Here is a 20353-nt window from a genome sequence, read left to right on the forward strand (position 1 = left end):
ATATATATATATATATATATATATATATATATATATATATATATATATATATATATATATATATATATATATATATATATATATATTGATAGCATGTTTCTTCTAAGGTTTGATTATTCTGAATTATGCAATTTCTTGAAAATTCTGTTATTAGTAATGTGCAAAGAAAATGTGATAATCGTTAAAAAGATAAATGACTCTGTAGCATTAGTTACAGCAAAAGAAATTGCTAAATCAGAAATAATAGCAGATCTTTACAGTTTTCTTTAAATTCAATATTTTTTGATATTTTAAATCCTACATCTTCGAATATTTACAAAATTACATTTTAAATGCTTATAAATCTTATCATTAGGTCTAAAGTCATTATAACGTTTTTATTTTGTGCATTTTAATTGCTATTGTAACACATGAAGCGTTTTGCTGACAAAAGGATATTAATAATTCCTAAAGAACTTAGAAACGCAAAAATATACATAAGAGTCCACGCACTTAAGTTAGCAAAAGATTAAGGAAATTTTTGCAATATATTAAAATGTTAAAAAAGAAAAAAAAACGCGAGAAAATAGTAGATAAAAAAACCGTTTTCAAATAAAACTATGCTGGTGTTCCATGAAAAAGTAACACAACACATTATAGGGACTTTCTCGCATAATGGGAAAACTTGCTAGGATAAAAAATTTCAATCAAGCGAGTTTGAGCCGCTGTGGCTCTGAGAATAGGGTGTCGTTCATCTCCAAATGAGGTGAACCTGGTTCAAATTCCAGCGATGACTGTTCTATACGAATTCCACACTCAGCTCGCACTGACCACAGTGCTGACGTACAATATCCTCAGTGGTCCCTTAGGAAAATTTGCCAAAGATTTGCTATAAAAAATGCCATAGGATATTCTTATGGGGTTTTGCCTATGGTAAAAATTTGCCATACACTTCTGCCATATACGCATGGCAAAAGTTTACCATAGGCAAAACCCCATAAGAATATCCCATGGCATTTTTTTCTATGGCAAATTTTTTCATAGGCTATGGTACACCTTTGCCATACAGCTATGGCAACATTTCTCCTTTGGTATTTTACCATAGAGTTATGCATCAAAAAATAATTACCATTTAATTAAGAATCTTTTGCAGTTCTATGGATATTTAAAATGAAAACTTAATGATTGTAGAATAAATATATATCCCAACTTGACAACTTCTGTCAAGCAAAGCTGTTTTATTATTAATATTTACTTTCTTAGTATTGATAAACTTTCCCCTGTTTTCTATATGAATTTACTAGCAGAATGTCTTCTGAATGTTGTTCTTCAGGTAAGTTTTCAACAGTTTCTACTTCGGTTTAGACTCATTTATCCATTTTGTTTACAAATATGTCGGCGATCTTCGTTGGAAGGGATGTTCGAGCCATATTTCAAAAGCGTATTCTGTTTGTCGCACATGTCTACCTAGGCGGATCATAGGTTAGAGTTTCCTTGTCATCGGGCTAACCCTTAGAGGTTTTCGTGTTTTTCCTCTCCATGAAAAGAAAATGCGGTTAATTTCATCAAAAAGTCTTCCACGAAGGCAAAATTTCTTCCAATACTTGATTCAGGAGTTCCCTTGTCATCTGGATTGGGTTCAAAAGTACAAGGCTATGGAGTTGAACGTTAATAGTCGTAAACCCAAAAAATTGGACGGAGATGAACAGTTTTAAATTGGGTAACGAAATTGGGTCGGCTATTAAATGACTGATATTAATAAAATAATATCAAGCGAGTTATTTGAACATTCAAACTTTTCGTGAACAATTCTTCCAAAAGATTACTCGGTGCAAAAACTACAAAAATCAAAATTCTAAAACTCAAAAAAGTATAAATTTAATATTCATGAAGGAAAAAAAACACTAAAATATGTAAATGACATTTAAGCTTGCCTCACGCTAGTATTTTTTTTTATTTTTTTTTTTTATGAGGAGGATCCGCCTTTTGCTCATCATATATCAATATTCGCTCATCAGCTGCCACGATTAGTTCTACAATAAGTTTTTGCTGTTTCTGGACAGTAAAAGATACTTACATCTAACTTAAAAAATGTTGAATTTAAAAAATTCCAAATGTTTTATTGTATATACGCAGATTAAAACCAAATCGTTTTGCTTGATTACCATTGCAATTTCATCAATTTTTTTTTTAAATTTCAAAAAATCTTTTCTACTTAATCTTTGATTATTTTAAAATCTCTTGAAATATTTTTCCCTAGATGGATTTTTTAGCAAAAGTGGTACTTCAAAGTATCGCAAAATATTTTAAGTTTGCAATTCTTTTCATTATAACAGGGACGGATATTTTCATAAACATGAAAAAAAGTTTTAAAAAAAAGGAATAAAAGCAATACAAAGGAATTAAGCCAATATCTACTGTTATCCAAAATTGTCCCTATTATTCTTTTAACTATCCTTAAACTATGTTATATTCATTTAGATGTTATTGCGCACGCGAACCAAAATTGACATTCATTTTCTCCAGCAATATTGTCATTCATCACGTACGATTTTTGAAAAAGAAGATTCCAGAGAGCGAACTAATTATATTCAATTTAAATGTGACAAATTTTCCAATTGTTATTAATGTATGGAAATTGGATGTAAAGTACCTAGTTGACAATTTTCCAGTTGCTATTAAATTATGAAAATTGGTTGTAAAGTACCTAATTGACAATTTTTCAATTGTGATTAATTTAGGAAAATTTGAATGTAAAATACTTAGTTTAATAGATAATTTTTGACTCATGATTCTGTACCTTTATTTCATTAGTAGCTTGTAGATTGATCTTAAACTGTTTTATCTATTTGATTTGAATAATATTTCAAAACGTGCTGTTCTTATCGAGATAAATAAGGTTATTAGCAGAAATACGATAACCTTTGATGTTAACAGGCTCTATTTTCTCACATAATCTCTATAATCTTTCAAAAAATAAATCAATAAGATAAAAAATTTCATAAAAATGAAGGAAATTCAGAAAATTTATTATGATTACCGCAAATTTTATTCAATATGCTAACTATTTTACTCATATCTTTCTTCTCCCTAGCTTGGACTACGCCAGGTAAAAAAATTGCAATAAAATCTATGCAGTTACTTAAAAAAAACTCATAAGTACTAAATTGTATATAATATTGAATATAATTCAGCGCAAATTTGTTCTTCGTTTGTATTCTTAAATATATTAAGAACAGAGTATTAAATTATGATTGACTAAATCATTGCCTTGAGAAGCTGATTGTTATTTAAAATATGATACGTTTTATTAAAAAACAAACTTTGTGTATACTAAAATCATCTTACTTCCCAGATACATTGACTGTAATTTCGACAAAGGTGTTTAATATGGTTGATTTTTATAATTCAAATAATTTTTATCATCAAATTTCTATGAAATAAGAAGCGAAATAAGTTAAAAAATAAACGCATTGTTTGAGAAACATTTTGAGATGGTTATTTAAAATAAGTTAGAAACTTTAAAGTAGTAAAATGCTTCACTTGCCCGCTTTGCTCCTCTAACTAAATGATTGTGTTTCGCATTTATTTTTGTTTATCGTCAAGAAATAAAAATTTAAGTTGAAAGATAACATAAATTATGAAAAGCTTGGAGATTTTATAACAACACATTCTCTATTTGAAAATTCAATAGCATCATTCGAATGTATATTTAAAAGTAAACAAATAAATAAATAAAATTAAAAAAAATTAAAAAGCTTTGTGTCGAGCGCAACAAAAATAGGTCAGTACATCAAATTTCAACTCAATAGTTGCAATATCTTGAGCTACAGAGTTGTTTACGCATATTTAAAATTCTCAAATAAATAATGAATTTGTTCTAGAATGTTTTTTTTATTCTATCCTGCTTTGTGTAAAGTTTTTATTTATTCCGAAATTTCAGGATCTTAATGATACTCGCTCACTGCAAAATGTAGAACAACAACACAAATAAAACACATGCGTTTCTAGCATTTTTCTCTTAATACTCGTAGCTGATAGCCTCAATGTGATCAGCAGGAAAAGTAAGAGTTAGTTTATCTCCATAGCCAAAGTGTTCTCAAACCATTAATGATCCTTCACCTTGTTGCAAAAGAGTTCAGAAAAACGCTTTTATTAATCATAGAGCACCTTTTCGTCCGGAACGATATAATCCTTTTTTTCTATTCTCTTTAACTGGATAGTTTTAATCGTGGATAACTATCTAATTATTTCATATCTCAAATTAGTCACAGTTCGAAAAAACGAAACAGTAGAAAACGAAGCAAACTCAATATTATAGATGGTTGATTGGAAATGTAATAAATGATGTACAATTTTATTCCTAAACATTCCTAACGCGCTTATCAATCAGAAAGTAAAGTTAGAGACTTTGAAAGTCTCTTTAAATCTAATGCAATTTTCATATCAGTCTGCTATTTGTTTTTCGTGAAGCGATTTTCTTATATCTAAGAATTGGATGAAAAAAAAATTGAAAGATACAATTTTCATAAATAAGCATAAGTTTTGCATATTTATTTACGGAAATCATGATTTTAACTTAAATATATTGTTGACATTTATTCTTGAAGAATTAGTTCTTACAAGACTCGAATAATATAAAAAAAGAAATATTATACTGAACTGAGTGCAAAGATTTAAATTTAATCCAAAGAAGATGACATTTTCCATTAAATTGCAAGAAAATTAAATATTCGGAAATCAAGTGTAATATATATGCTGGCTTGACTTAATAAAACAGAAATCATCTCTAGAAAAAGAACCCCGCATAGAATAACTAAAATGCCTTTCCCGCGCTGACCAAAAACTTTCGCACGAGTGTATATACACTGGTTATCATAAATTAAGGAAAAATCACAAAAATAGCGATAACTCTTTCAAAAGTAAGCCAAACCGTGCAAAATTTGCATATGTTGTCCACTAAGAGTAGCTGAGTAAAATTGCAATATGCAAATTAGTGGCGCTGCACTCGGCTTACGTCATCTGCCTGGAGCATAAAAGTCCAAGTTTGAGAGAAAGCACACAAATTTTACTGTGATTGCGACATTGAAAATCTGAGATAGCCAATTCGTAATAATGACCTCTAGGCATCATTTGCCTGAAGAACTACGATGGAGAGCCATCGGGAGACTAGAGGCAGGGCAGAGTCAATCAGAAGTGGCCAGATGGCTAAATGTGAGTCCATCTGTGGTTCATAGACTTTGGAGGCAATTTCAAACCACAGATTCGGCATCTAGGAGGTTCAGTCAAGGACGGCCAACTGTTACGACCAGTGCCGATGACCGATATTTGACATTAAGTGCACGCAGGAATAGAACCGCTACTCCGACACATCTTAGATCCTCTCTTGCTGCAGCCACCGGAAGGTTGGTGTCAACGTCAACTGTGCGCAGAAGGCTCCACGAAGGTGGTCTGTATGCGAGACGACCAGCCATTTGCGTGCCGCTCACATCACGCCATAGGAGAGACCGTTTGCAGTGGGCCCGACAACATGTCCACTGGACGTCAGATCAATGGAGGCCTGTTCTCTTTACGGATGAGTCCAGGTTTAGTCTAGAAAGTGACAGTAGACGTTATTTGATATGGAGAGAACCTGGGACCCGTTATCATCCATCAAACATCCGTGAAAGAGATGCATACGGAAGAGGCAGTGTCTGTGTTTGGGGAGGCATATCCTTAGGAGGGCGCACATACCTCCATGTCTTTCCAAGGGGAACCGTGAATGCTCAGGTTTATCGAGACAACATCCTTGATGCTTATGTGCGCCCATATGCCGGGGCAATTGGTGATTGCTTCCTGTTACAGGACGATAATGCAAGACCACACAGAGCTCGCATTGTTGATGATTATCTTCAACAGGAAACAATTACTCGCATGGAGTGGCCAGCTCGATCCCCGGACTTGAATCCTATCGAGCACGTTTGGGATGCTCTAGGGAGGCGTGTATCTGCCATCAATCCGCCCCCTCAGACCCTTGCCACGCTTGCAACTGCTTTACAAGAGCAATGGCTCTCACTTCCTATTGAACTGATAGACCGCATAATTGAAAGCATCACACATCGCTGTTTGTGCTGTATTGCTTCTAGAGGCAATCATATTCCATATTAAAGGTACTTTTTCTATTGCAAACCGATACTTCCAATTTGTTTATTTTATACATGTGCTAATTTCTATACTACTATTAATGTCTGATAATTTCTTTTTATGTTGTTTAATACCTTACTATGTGTTGTATATTGTGGGTAAGTTTCATAAAATTCCATGTGTAATTTCTTGAGTTATCGCGATTTTTGTGAATTTTCCTTAATTTATGATAACCAGTGTATATATATATATATATATATATATATATATATATATATATATATATATATATATATATATATATATATATATATATATATATATATATATATATATATATATATATATATATATATATATATATATATATATATATATATATATATATATATATTGAGAAAAAACTGCCTTGTGTAAAAAAAAAGTATTACAAAATGCTCATGAGGGTAGGTGTGGAAACAGTGGGTGGCAAAATGGTCTGCCGCCTATTGGTACATAGAGACAAAAATTAGTATCAGAAACCACATTTATCTTTCAATGAAATAAAAAAAAATTGTGTCCTTTTGTTAGCTTACTTGTTATTGATGGTTTTAATATTTTTATAATAAGCCCACTTTTATTAAAATGCCTTATTTTCTTTCTATAGTCCCCTTTGACCCAATGATGAATGAGGGGTTATACGACGGAGACTTGGCAGGTGTTGAACTTGACGAAGTAAGTTTCATTCTATTATATACTATTTGTAAATTTTCCCACTTTTCTCTTCTTCGTATCTTTTTTCTCACTGCAGTACGCTTCCATAAGAAATGGGAGTGTAATGGCTTTTTCCTCACGCCATTTCACTCCCATTTCTTATTGAAACGTACTGTAGTGAGAAGAAAGCAAGACTTTCAGCAACCATGGTAACGGAGAGGGGGGAAAGTGGAGAAAGGGGAAAGAGAAGAGGGTTAAAAAAAATGATAGCGTGAAATCTCGTAACTTAAAAATGAAATCTTGTTAAAATCACGTCATCTCGATGTACATTAGGGGTATCAAGTTAATATTTAAGTATAGAGAAACAAAAATGTTTCGAGATATAACAAAAAAAATCTGCCTGATTATCAAACGAAAGTTTTGAAAAAGAAAATTAAATGTTGATTATTCGTGACGTATTAAAAATTCATCAGGTAATCAAACTATTTTTGTTTTCCATCCTATTTTCTTAATTTGTGATTCACCAGATATAGTGTTTGTTCGTGATATCACGTTGGTGATTAATTTGGAATCAATGTACATACTTCTTTTGCAAAGGTTGTAAAAATATATATTAAAAGTAGTGATTGTGGTTCATCTTGAAAAAGAATATTCCTTTCACAAAGTAAAATGAAGAGCAAAAAACTAAGCACTTAAAGTATTATTTTAATTGTTCATAATAATTCTCGAACATTTCTTATTTTCAATTTGTTTTTTTATTGCTTATTAAAGAAAAATTCGTTTGTGTCGTATTTATTTTTCCATGTTCAATTTCATACATATTAATATTGAAGAAATGATTTTAAATGCTTAAATTTATTTTATTTTCGTGTGTTTTTTTTTTTTATTATTAGAATCGAAATGCTATACCAAGAGACTCTCAGAAATGGCCTGGTGGTGTAGTGCCGTACATCATTTCTCCTGAATTGTGTAAGAAAGGATAAAATAATACATTTGAAATAAGTGAAAAAGCTTTCACGTTTAGTGTTAAGGAATTTTTATCTATAAAATACCCGGGTCCTTCTGACTATTTTAAAAGGTTCGAATTCCGGTTTCCATTACTAGCATATAGTAAATACGCCAACTCTACTCTACATATAGTAACTAATGTCGTTATAGTAAACAGATTATTACTGATTGTCCAATAGCGGCAGATTGTTGCTGTTTTCTTTTCATAAAACACAATTATTTATTTTATTTTAAACCATCGGTGAGCAGCTGACCCAATTCTGGGTGTACAACTACTAATGTTTAACTCCGTAGCCTTACAATGCAATTTTGACCCTAATCCATAAGACAAGGGAACTCCGGGACCAAGTATTATGAGTTAGCAGAGGCATGGGAAAAAATAAAGAAAAATAATAGTGAAGGAAATTCTTTTTTTTATATATATCTAAATATATATTTTTATTTATTTATTATTCTTTTATTTACATTAAAGTTTCCGATTAATGGAAAAGGAATGAAAAAGAATACGTAATTGGGTGCCCGCTGGAGAGCTGGAAATTTATTGCCTCTGAAGCATCGTTGCGTTGAAGCAGCCCTAGCGATTGTAATTTTTCAACTTTAGATAACATTTTTTTAAAAATTAATTTGACACCCCTAATAGGTATAATTTCCTGGAATATTTTTAAATTGTATATGTAAAGGGTGATATAAACTGTAAAATGCCCTGTATAATAATTTATTTGAAAACATATGGAATTTAAAAACATAAAACAAATGATAAATAATAAAACAAAACTGTAAGTGTTAGATTTCAGTTTATTTTGAAAGTTGTAGCAAACGTAAGTTATTTTGCGAACAATGATTGTTTTATTTTTTATATTTTAGCGTTTTTTACTTCAGAAATTAAGAGGGCAATGCAGTATATTCAGATGTATACCTGCGTTCGTTTTGTTGAGAGGACGAACCAACAGGATTACGTAAAACTTTTCAAAGGCAATGGGTAAGACTATCATTTCATTTGTTTCAAAGTTCAAAATATTGGCATCGAAACATTAATTCTAAAAAATAAAACACGCATAAAAATTATCTAATAAAATTCATCGAAATTAATTAGAATGAAGTAATTAAAAAATTATCTAAAAATTTATCGATTCTAAGAAATTACCCAGAAAACTAAGGAATCAACAACAATAATACCATGCAACAAAATTTAATAGTCGCAACATACCTAATTAGTTTTATTACACAATAATTCATGTAGTTTTATTTGGGTTTGGGAAAAAAAATACCTGTATCATTTTAAGACGTGAAAGTAAACTTTGAAGAAGTACATGAAAAAATTTATGCAACATTTAGAATTACACGAAAATTCAAGAAACAGTACATTAATTGCACATGAATAAATCTTCTTGAGTTTGTCTTGAGTATGTATATATATATGGGTCATTCTCACAAAAACAGTCATTTTCATGTCCCCAGTATATTTTATGTTTGTTTTACAACTTACGAAAAAAAAAATTTCAGGGAAAGTGTCCTTCAGATTGCTGGCTAACAAAAGAATAAAAATAAAATTATAAATTTTCATTTTTTATTTATTTTAGGTAATTAAAATATACCAATATGTCATTCCCTCACTTGTCCCCACTGCTGATTTATAAAAAGAAAAAAATTGTTTCTGAAATAATTTTTTTTTTTTTACAAATTCGTATTTTTTATTTCAGAATATTGAAATATGGAATTCAGAAAATCAATTTTAAATTTAATTTCTGATAAAATTATTAACACAGCACTATTTTAAACTTTGTCCCCAGTGCTTCGCATCATTCCCTCACAACAATGTTCTTATCTCCAGCAATCTTCTTAGAATAAAAAAAATTTTAATAAAAACTTTAGCATTTAACAACTGGCATCATTGAACAAAATTGCAGTATGTTTCCATCTTCAACTTAAAGAAGCTTTGCTGTGGAATAAATTTGAATGAATCAAACCAGGTAAAATTTTTTACATTTGTCATTCCCTCATGTCAATTTTTAGAGTAAAATAAAATACAACTTCATCGAAAAAGTGGATAATTATATGTTGCTTTCTTGTATGAATATAATTGTATGTGATTGACTTCAGAAATTAATTAGGCCTAACAGTTATTTTTAAATTTTATTAAATTTGTCATTCCTTCACTAGTGTATAAAGTGAGGGAATGACGCTGAAGTGAGGGAATGATTCATGATGAGTATATTATGAAATTTTTTTTTGTTCAATCGTGCCAGCCAATTTTATTTCCCAAGCCAGTAAAAACTATTAAATATATAAAACTAAATTATAATAAATATTAGATATACTTAGTATGTTATCATTTTCAAACTTTAGGTAGATGTAACTTAGATAAAAACATGTATTAAAATAAAATATCATTCCCTCACTATTAGTGTCATTCCCTCACTTTTTAAATAGAGAAATTAATTAATTTATTTATTAATTAATTTTAAAAATTAATTAATAAATTAATAAATTAATTTATCAAATCAATTTATTTATTTATTAGATTAATTAATTAATTATTATTATTATAAATTAATTAATTATAAATTAATTATTTAAAAAACTAATTAATTTAAATATTAAGTATAATTTATAGAATATATTCTTTCTTTATAATGCCATTACATATTTCTATTAATATAAAAAGTTTCAGAGCTTTTTATTCACTTTACTTTTTTGGTATTTTATGAACGCAAAAATGACAGTTTTCGTGAGAATGACCCATATATATATTTACTCAAAACTTTTTAAAAGTATATATAACTTATTTGCTGGTAGGTAGGACGTCGGGCTAGTATTCATAAATTCGAATGTTCGTGAAAGCGTAAGTTCGAATCCCGCATTCGGCCAAAGAAAGCAGTGTATTAAATGGTGGCTGGTGCACATTAAATCTTCAGCACGTAAATCTATGCATTATGTTATATAAATGTTCTGTTTCTAAATAACAAAATTTCATCTTGTAAATTAGAAAGTATATAAGATGAAATACTATTTTCTTAGACCGGTATAGCCTGATTGGTATGACACTGGGCTTATGTTCGTGAAATCAAGAGTTCGAATCCAGCTGGCCGAAGAATTCCCGTATTGTAAATGGTGACTGGTACACGTTAAATCTGTCGGAGCCACAAAGTCCTCCATGCTCCCATAACAAAGCAAGGGGGTACTGAATGGGAGATTTCTCTTCTCAGGTTCAGGTCAAAATTATGAACTGTGATGGAAGGAATGGAGTATGAATGGGTCTTCCATGAAAAACGAGCTGTGACGTATGTGTGTGACTGAATTCGTATTCTTTGGCATAGATGTTGCCACTGAAAAACACCCTTTGACTTAAATATTTGTTTGGATTGGCATAACAAGCTTGCTGATATTGGTAATTGGCATTAGTAACAACAATAGCACTGTTTAACTATTTTAAAATCGTTAATGGTTTAAACGGTAATAAGGGTAAATGTGTTTATCATAAAATGCTTCGTAATACGAATTACCTCAAAGTATGAATTACTTTTTAACGAAAACCTTGCTTTTAGCATTAAGTTTTTAGCCATGTGTAATAATAAAAATTAGAAATCGAAATTATTACATGAAATACTAATAAAAGATTTTTAAAAAAAATATTCCATGTGTAAAAAATACCATGTACCTATAAATCAAAAATAAAGAAAAATTTTGTAAGTAAACAAATCTTTTCACTTTTATAAATTTTATGCTTATAAAAACCAAGGAAATGAAATCTTCTGATGAAAAAAAAATCATACCATGTAATTTTCAGGCTAATAATAATACTTCGACAACAATCGAAAGCGATTTTGTACCACTCTTCAAATGAGAAAACTATCATACACTGAAGAGCCAAAAAAACTGGTACAGGCATGAGTATGCAAATAAAGGTGTATGGGGCCAATCAAAGTACAGCCCTGCAATCGGCAACGCGTATATAAGACAACGAGTGTCTAGCACAGTTCTTAGATCGGTTACTGCTGCTACAATGCCAGGTTATACAGATTTAAATGAGTTTGCACGTGGTGTTATAGTCGGCGCACAGGAGATGGGACATAGCAACTCCGAGATAGCAATGAAATTTGGATTTTCACGTACAACCATTTCACGAATATACCGTGAATATCGGAAATCCGGTAAAACATCAAATCTACGACATCTCTGGGGGTCGAAAAAACATCATGCAAGAACGAGATCAACGACGATTGAGGAGAATCATTAAACGTGACAGACCCTTCCACAAATTGCAGCAGATTTCAATGCTGGGCCATCAACAAATGTCCGCTTGCGAACCATTCAACGAAACATCATCGATATGGGCTTTCCATACGGGCTTCCCTACACGATATTAGGCAGGTGTACCAGTTTTTTTGGCTCTTCAGTGTACTATCTGATTTTCTGGTCAATAAGAATGCTTCGACAACAATGGTAAACGATTTTGTACCATTACGTTTTCACGTTATATCGCCAGAACTAATATGTACTTTTTATATTCTAATAATGAAGAACATCATCGTCCTCCTTAAGGGGTTTAATTTAGGTTTCGTTGTTTTAGTTTTGTTCTTTTCATTTCATTGTCTTTTTAATTACAAAACAAAGAAATTGGAGCGTGATTTCTAATAATAATGATATCATATTAGATGCTGGTCTCATTGGGGAAGAACAGGGAGAGAACAATCATTGTCATTGGGAGATGGTTGCCATTGGTTCGGTACGACAACACACGAACTCCTGCACGCTGTTGGCTTTGAACATGAACACAACAGATCAGACAGGGATGATTACTTGAACATCCATTGGGAAAACATTGAAGAAAGTAAGTATTAATCTTCCATACTTATATGAGTTGTTGCGTTTTATTAAGAGAATCGTGAGAAGAAATTAATGTAACTTCAAATTTTTTTAAATTTTTTCTTTCTTTTTGGAATGTAGTTAATTTTGTCTAAGATGTGCAGCAAATGGAAGTAGAAATATATATTTTTTTTCAAAGTAACGGCAGAGATATAAGACTTAGCAAAGACTCAGAAATTTAAAAACAATCTTGCTTTTATCAACTAAGAATACAATACAAACTTAGTCAAAGCATTCACAAACGCCAAAGATTCACTGTTTGTGAATTTCGTTAGCGTTGTCTGACATTCGAAAAACTTAGATTATTGCCTATTTTATTAAAGGCATTGCAAATAGAGCTAGGAATTTATAGGACATAAGAAAGCTGAAAAATATTCAAAGTATTTTACTTATATATAATACCTGACCGAGTTTATTTATTCTAGGTTAATATAATAAGGACAGATATGGTTCCATAAGGTCATATATATCTGCAGTATATGAGCAGCAGTTTTTCTTTATTTTTAATTTTATTACACATAGACATGCAGTATATACATACGTTCTACTGTGCCACATTATAAGCTCCCTAATTTGTCTATAATAATTTCGTTTGATATGGTTATATATTACCCTATAATGTAACACCTGAGGAATATTATAGGTTAATATTAAGGGGAGATATGGGGATATTTATATGCACGGTATATGAGCAAACGTTTTTTTTAACGCTATTATACGTACTTTAAAATATATAACTATACATACTTAAATATTGTGCAGCATAGTAGGCCCCCTAATTCTCTTCTAGAAATATTCGGTTTTAGAAAATCACGGTTCGTCACAAATTTGTCTCAAATTTAAGAAAAAAGGCATAATTTAATAAGCTTATATTCACAGCAATAGTATGATAGTGAAAATTAATAAAAAGTAATTTGTTATTTATAAGAATATTGATAGCATATTTTCAGTTTTTTAAGTATCATACAAACCCTAAAAAATAACTTTCTACATAAATAAAACTGTTCTTGTTTTGGTAGCCAAAAGCACAGTTAACAAATGTGAATTTAAAAAATAACGTTATCATATCAATTTTTGGAACATAATTCTTTGCTTCGAATTCAAAATATTAATGCTCTTAAGAAAGTATTAAATGCTCTGGGGGTGTATTTATAAACATTGGATTTAATTAAAATATCCAATTTATCTTCATATCAATATTTTCAGATTACTTCCTATATACATACTCTGCTTCATGTTCCATATTATTACTAGCAGTAATATTTGAAAACGAAAAAAAATGAGGATCGTCTTAATTAAATTTTAAATCAATATTTTTTACAGAAAAACCAATTAAATGTATGATTAGATTTTGAGTACCGACGATTCTTTCATCATATTTCTCATACATTGCATTTCCTTATACATTCCTAGCCTATGTGAAAAATTAAATTAATTTATTATAGGCAACAAATTAAATTGATACATTATAGATTAAAAATTAAACTAATTCATAATTGTCTACAAATTAAACTGATCCAATATGAGTAACGACTAGAACTAATTTATTATAGGTAACGACTTTGATTTTATTTTATAACCGTCGTTGAACAGCTGACCCAATTTTCTGAGTTTACGACTCTAATGTTCAACATCATAGCTTTGTAATTTTGAACCCAATACAGAGGACAAGGGAACTCCTGGGTCAAGTATTAGAAGAAATTAGCCTTTGTGGAGGACTTCATGATAGAACTAACCACTAAAACCACTAAAGTCTCCTACAGTTAGCTCGACGGCAAAGGAACTCTAACCCACGATCCGTCTACCACTGAGGATAGTTTACGTCAGCTATGTGGTCGGTGCAAGCCGTATGCGGAATTCGTATCGATCAGCCAGTGCTGAGATTCGAACCCGGTTCACCTCATTGGAAGGCGAAAGCTCTATCCCCTGAGCCATCACGGTTCATTGGTAACGAATTGAATTAATTCATGAAAGGTAACAAAATAAACTGAAGAAACTTATTGTAGCTACAAATGTAATAATTTTTTTTCATATTACAGAATGGTATTACGCATTCAAGAAACTCGCTCCTCATGAGAATAGGATTCTTGGACCATTTGACTTCGGTTCCATCATGATGTATGGCAGCAACGCATTCGCCAAGAAACAGGGTCAATACAGTTTTACAGACAAGAAGGGCGGATACGTAAATGATAAAAGGGACACAATGTCTTGGGGTGATGTCAACAAGATTAAAAAGCTGTATAACTGCTAAAAATAATTATTAAATTGCATATAATATAATAAACAGATTTTAATTTTATATTGGATGGTTGTATACATGTTTCATGTTTTGCACTGAACGAGGTGTTTGCTTGAATGAGTACAGAAAGGCCAATTAGTTTTGAAAAAGAAATTTTTTCTTTTTTAATTTGAATGTTTTAATAAAGGAATCAAAATTGATGGACAAAAAAAACTGATTTTAACATATCGTCTTTGAGATTTTTTTTCCAGATACAGCTTGAAATGCGTGTTCAAGAAAATGGACACAGATCAAATTTCGCACTTAAGAAAAGGGATACAGCTTGAAATGCATGTTCAAAAAATGGACACTCTCGAAATATATGATAAGAAAATGGACACAGCTAAAAATGTATGTTCAAAGGAGGGACACACTCGAAATATATGATAAGAAAATGGACACTACTCAGAATGCATGTTCAAAAAATGAACACACTCGAAATACATGATATGAAAATGAACTTAGCTCAAAATGTGCGTTTAAGAAAATGGATGTAGCTCAAAATGCGTCTTTAAGAAAATGGACACAGCTATTTAAAAAATGGTCTTGCATTTGATTCCGTTTTTCATACTTCCCTCATGAAAATTGCGTGTATGTAATGTTTTTTAAGGAATAAAACTAATGAATCAGAATATGATTTTTCCACTGGCGAAATCACTTAGTACAAACAGTAAACGCAACAAATTTTCGAGCAAATTACAGATGCAGCTCAAATGGACTATTTTATTGAAAAAATAAACATAGAACACGATAGAAATAGGTTAGAAATAAAAGGAATTGGTAAGACACATGAAAATAGCGCGAAATAGTGATTAAGGGAACTATCTGTTATGAGAAAAAAAAACTTAAAGCAAAGAGTAAATAAATTCAGTTTCAAATTAGTCCAAGTATAGGAGAAGAAATATAAGACATAAGACAGAAAGAAAATTACACGAAGCAAATTACGAAAACCAAGAAAGAAAAGTTAAATAATAATCTAGAGAAAATTACCACACAATAATGCTCTCGCATAGCTAAGGGCAAGAATTATAACAAACAAAGCATCCAGCAGATCTTAACTCTAAAAATAACAGAATTAGAAACAATATAGACTATATTACAACATAATTTTTTACATATTTAATATTTTGTTCCTGAGGCAACAAACCAGAATTTAGATGAAAAATGAGATTACTGGTGTGATAAACAGAATTAAAAACAATAAAACTTCGGGTTTAGACAGATTACTACCAGAGATCATTTTGTAAATTTTTAAACTTGAACCAACATGGTTTACGTACATCATAAGCAATTGTCTAGTTCTTATTACTTCCCATTACCTTGGAAAATAGCCATAAAAGTTTTCATCCAAAAACTCGGAAGGAACCTGAAAAATTCTGAAATCTATGGACAAATCTCCCTGCTCCCGGCGGAGGGAAGGTCCCGGATAAACTAATCTCAAATAGATTGATATACTACTTAGAAGACGAGCATGACGACCAACATGAATTTAGAAAAAATAGATCAATCTCAGTAGCAATGAAAACACTTATAAATAGTATAAAAACTTCTGAACAAAAAGGAAAATATACTTTTGGAAATCCATTAAACATCAAAGGAGCATTCGATTCTGCCAGCTGGAAAAATACTGTTGAACAGCTGAAGTAATCGAACTTCTCGCGCATGATCACCAATTTAATTAAAAACTTCTTAAATAACAGATACATTATTTTCTCATAGAGGAAGAAACCATAAAAGAAAAACTTTCAATAACAGTACCGCAGGGATCGAGCCTTGCACCGATACCGTGGTTACTAATATTTCCAATATTCGGCTAAAGAAAGCAAGATCACCAAACAGATCTATAATTTCATTTGCAGATACCTTGTTTTTACAATAATTGACCTCATGGGTCCATCTGTAGCAGAATTACTCAAAACTGTTCAAGAATGGGGGGAGAAATAAAATTTGAAATATAGTACAACTGAAACCTTTGCTACAATATTTCCTATGAAAAAGCCTATTGCAGGAAAACCAACAGTTAAACTGGATAAGAAAAGGATAAATATTTTACAAATCATTGACTATCTTGTATTTAAACTTAACTGTCAGCACTCCTGGTTGCCCTATTTGGATAAACTTTATATCTAAGTTATTAAATTCCCAACTAAAAAAAATAAAATTACTGATATAAGCTGGGGGATTAGCTCTAACATCAGAAGATTCATAAATTACAAAAGCACCTTAAGATTAATTCTCCACGGATCAGAAATTAATAGTATAAAATATGAGGAGCTGGCCAAATTCATGAATTTTTAATTTTTTCATAACAGAAATGTAAATATTATTGATGTGTATCGATGCTGTATGATGTACTAAATTTATGAATGAAATGTTGTATGTATGGATGTATGTGAAGTACTTTGTACAACTAAATAAGATTCTTTTCACAACACTTAAATATTTACTTTATTTTCTATAAATATAGAGATAAAAGTCGGCAAAGAATTCTGTTAGGTTAAAAAACATTTCGTTAAAAAAGAACGAATTCTAAAAGAAGTATTGAGTATTGAGTATAGTTAAGTGCGGCGAGCTCTCTGCTTATCGCTTATAGCTCTGCGTTTTTCTAAAAGAAATAAAAATAAACAACTTAAAGAATAAAAAATGCTGTTGCCAGCCATAGAATTTTATTGAAAGTTAACTTAGAAATGACAAATCAAGCGATGTTAACACAATGACGTAGAAAGCGCAACTAGATCAAAATTATACAAGCGCAACTAGATCAAAATTATGATACCTGAGTGCTAGATGTAACAGTATGTATGAAATGTTATTGTTTATTTATACCTCGACCCGCTCTATTCAGGGCACACGCGAGAAAGTGTATGAAATGTTATGGTTGGTTGGTGTCGTATCCTCTATAGAATCATATTTCATGGTGTGCTTGAATAGTTTTTGTTATTTCTATGGCATTAAAAGAATACAAATCCTCTTCTGTGGGGTAGTTTAAGAGGTGAAGGCCTGCAGCGACTGCAGGGCAGTTAAAAACATGATATGGTGTCAGTTCCACATTAAGACAGTTGCCACAGTTTTGAAATTTTCTAGTCTTATCTGCAGAAATTTTCATGTTTTTATGATGTTTTGTTCTTAGTCTGATGAGAGTAGTGGCTGTCTTCCTATCGATGTCAAGATTAGTTATTTGATCGTGGGCTTTGATTTTTAAAGGGGTGAATAGTCTTGACTTTGCATAAGCATTTGCATCTGCCAACGTGGTTGGGATTGAATTTTGATTTAGATCTCTGGCATTTTTAGCAATGAAATGTTATACTAAATTTATTTGAAACGCATTAATTTTACTGGTAAATGCGGACTTAATAAAAAATACTAACCTTTTGCCTACGGTGCCTGAAAGTACTTGTTATTCTGGACCATCAGTTGCACAGCCGTTAGCCGAAAGGTTAATACAACTAAGAAAATAATTGATGTAAAAATCGCGTCTTTAATGCCGTAATAACAAACTATAAAAAGAAAACTTCAATATGGACTTCCATCACTCTAGTAGTTTATTTAGTATTATAAATAATTTGAAATCAGTTGAGTATATAATTTTTAATAAATATTATTATAGATGCCAGATTTCAATGATAATTCAGATGCCTAAATCAAGTTTTAAATAAACAACTTTTTTAATATTCTATTCCTCGGGAACTATACAACCGATTTTGTACAAATTTTATATTTCGCCATGGAAAATTAAATATTTTAAAATGATGTAAGAAATCGTGTACCTTACAATTCAAACTTTTTTCGACTGTTGTTAAATAAAATAATAAAAATGGTAAATATTTACTAAAATTTATTTCTTTGCCTGGATTCATCTTTGCATAAATGAATTTTATAATTTTGAGTAAAGATTTTTCAATTCGTGTCGAAATACGCAATAAACAAAATTAACATTAGGGTGTCCAAACTTTGGATCGCTCTCTTGACCAAACTATGGGAACCAATTTCCCGGATTGATGCACCTCTATTATTTTGGGTGTCAAAAAAACTAAATAAATCACAAAAAGTTATGCTAATTCAGAGAAAATACGTTTTTTTGTCTGGCATCGTAACTTGAAATATCTTCTACACAAATTAGTTATCATTTTTGACAACATCCCCCTTTATACATTAAGAGGGAATCCTAGATGGAAAAGATCCGATAAAAGCAATTCAGGGTGGTCGGTTCATTTTTTTACGCATTTTTCATTATTTTGGTTGGCAATTACTTGAAGATTTAATTTCATACTCTTTGTTGCTATGATTCATTGCCCAATAAAAATTCCATTTGATCATTTGAATCAAAGGAAAAGTTCTTATCTGAGAGAAGTGTCTTTACATTTTAAGAGGAAAATTTTGTGCTAATGCTTTTTCATTTTTGTGACATTACTAATTTACAAGATTTTTTAAGAAAACTTACTTTCAATGCAGAATTTACCAGTCCAAAATAAAATAAATTTCACTTGTATTTCATTAGATGGAACTGAATTTCATCAAATCTCGAAAGTCTAGACTATCTAAAAGGTCACATCTGACGGAACCCCTGTTACTCTTCCATGGAACCCTAAGGTTATACGGAACACCTTTTGGGAACCACTATATTAGAATATCTTAGTGGAGTCACTGTATCAGGGTCGATGGAAGGCAACAATACTGATTGACTACTGCTGAATACTTCAGCGCAAAAACTCAGCACAAACGCAGGCCCACAGCCCAAAGAATTCACACCAAGCCCACTAAATTGTGTCAGTGTCTTAAGAGTGTATGAATTAATTGTGTGTATTATCTTTCTATGTAGTATAAATATCATGGACTTAATTTCATTTCCTATTTTCTCAATTCATCTCTGCTTTTAAGTAGAAGTTAATTTTTCTAATGGAATATGAGTGGTTTGAAAAGTATATATATATATATATGTATATTTGATGAAATATGATGAATATATATATATATATATATATATATATATATATATATATATATATATATATATATATATATATATATATATATATATATATATATATATATATATATATATTAAAAAGTGTTGAATTTAAAGATTTCAAAATGTTTTATTGTATATACGCAGATTTAAACCAAATCGTTTTGCTCGGTTACCATTGCAATTTCGTCAATATATTTTTTAAATTTCTACAAATTTTTCTATTTAATTTTTGATTATTTAAAAATAGATTAGATTAGGGTAGATTATTTAGTAACAGTATGGAAGTAAAACAGCAAACCCTTAAAATTGAGGATTCGGAAAAACCGACGTCCTTAAAAACCAACTAGAAACTTATTATCTCCTTCAAAGTACTTCAAAATATCGAAAAAATATTTCAAGTTTTTAATTTGTTTCATTATAACAGCGGCGGATAC

General features: G+C 30.6%; 1 protein-coding gene across 1 annotated transcript; it reads left to right on the forward strand.

Annotated features, from left to right (window-relative positions):
* Nucleotides 1-2970: 2970 nt before the first annotated feature.
* On the forward strand, nt 2971-14973 carry LOC107441044 (astacin-like metalloprotease toxin 5). Its single transcript, XM_016054174.3, has 6 exons — nt 2971-3088; nt 6749-6816; nt 7689-7764; nt 8668-8782; nt 12459-12634; nt 14709-14973. Exons 1-6 carry the CDS (start codon nt 3037-3039, stop codon nt 14921-14923), a joined length of 702 nt encoding a protein of 233 aa, XP_015909660.1. The 5' UTR covers nt 2971-3036; the 3' UTR covers nt 14924-14973.
* Nucleotides 14974-20353: the final 5380 nt, after the last annotated feature.

This window comes from Parasteatoda tepidariorum, chromosome 6 (genome assembly GCF_982258835.1).
Source record: "Parasteatoda tepidariorum strain Cologne lab strain chromosome 6, Ptep-v5.0, whole genome shotgun sequence".
NCBI classification, from domain to species: domain Eukaryota; kingdom Metazoa; phylum Arthropoda; class Arachnida; order Araneae; family Theridiidae; genus Parasteatoda; species Parasteatoda tepidariorum.

Coding starts and splice junctions, on each gene's coding strand:
- LOC107441044 (XM_016054174.3), top strand. CDS start 3,037: ATGCTAACTATTTTACTCATATCTTTCTTCTCCCTAGCTTGGACTACG. Junction 3,089..6,748: donor CCTAGCTTGGACTACGCCAG/GTAAAAAAATTG, acceptor TTCTTTCTATAG/TCCCCTTTGACCCAATGATG. Junction 12,635..14,708: donor TTGGGAAAACATTGAAGAAA/GTAAGTATTAAT, acceptor TTCATATTACAG/AATGGTATTACGCATTCAAG.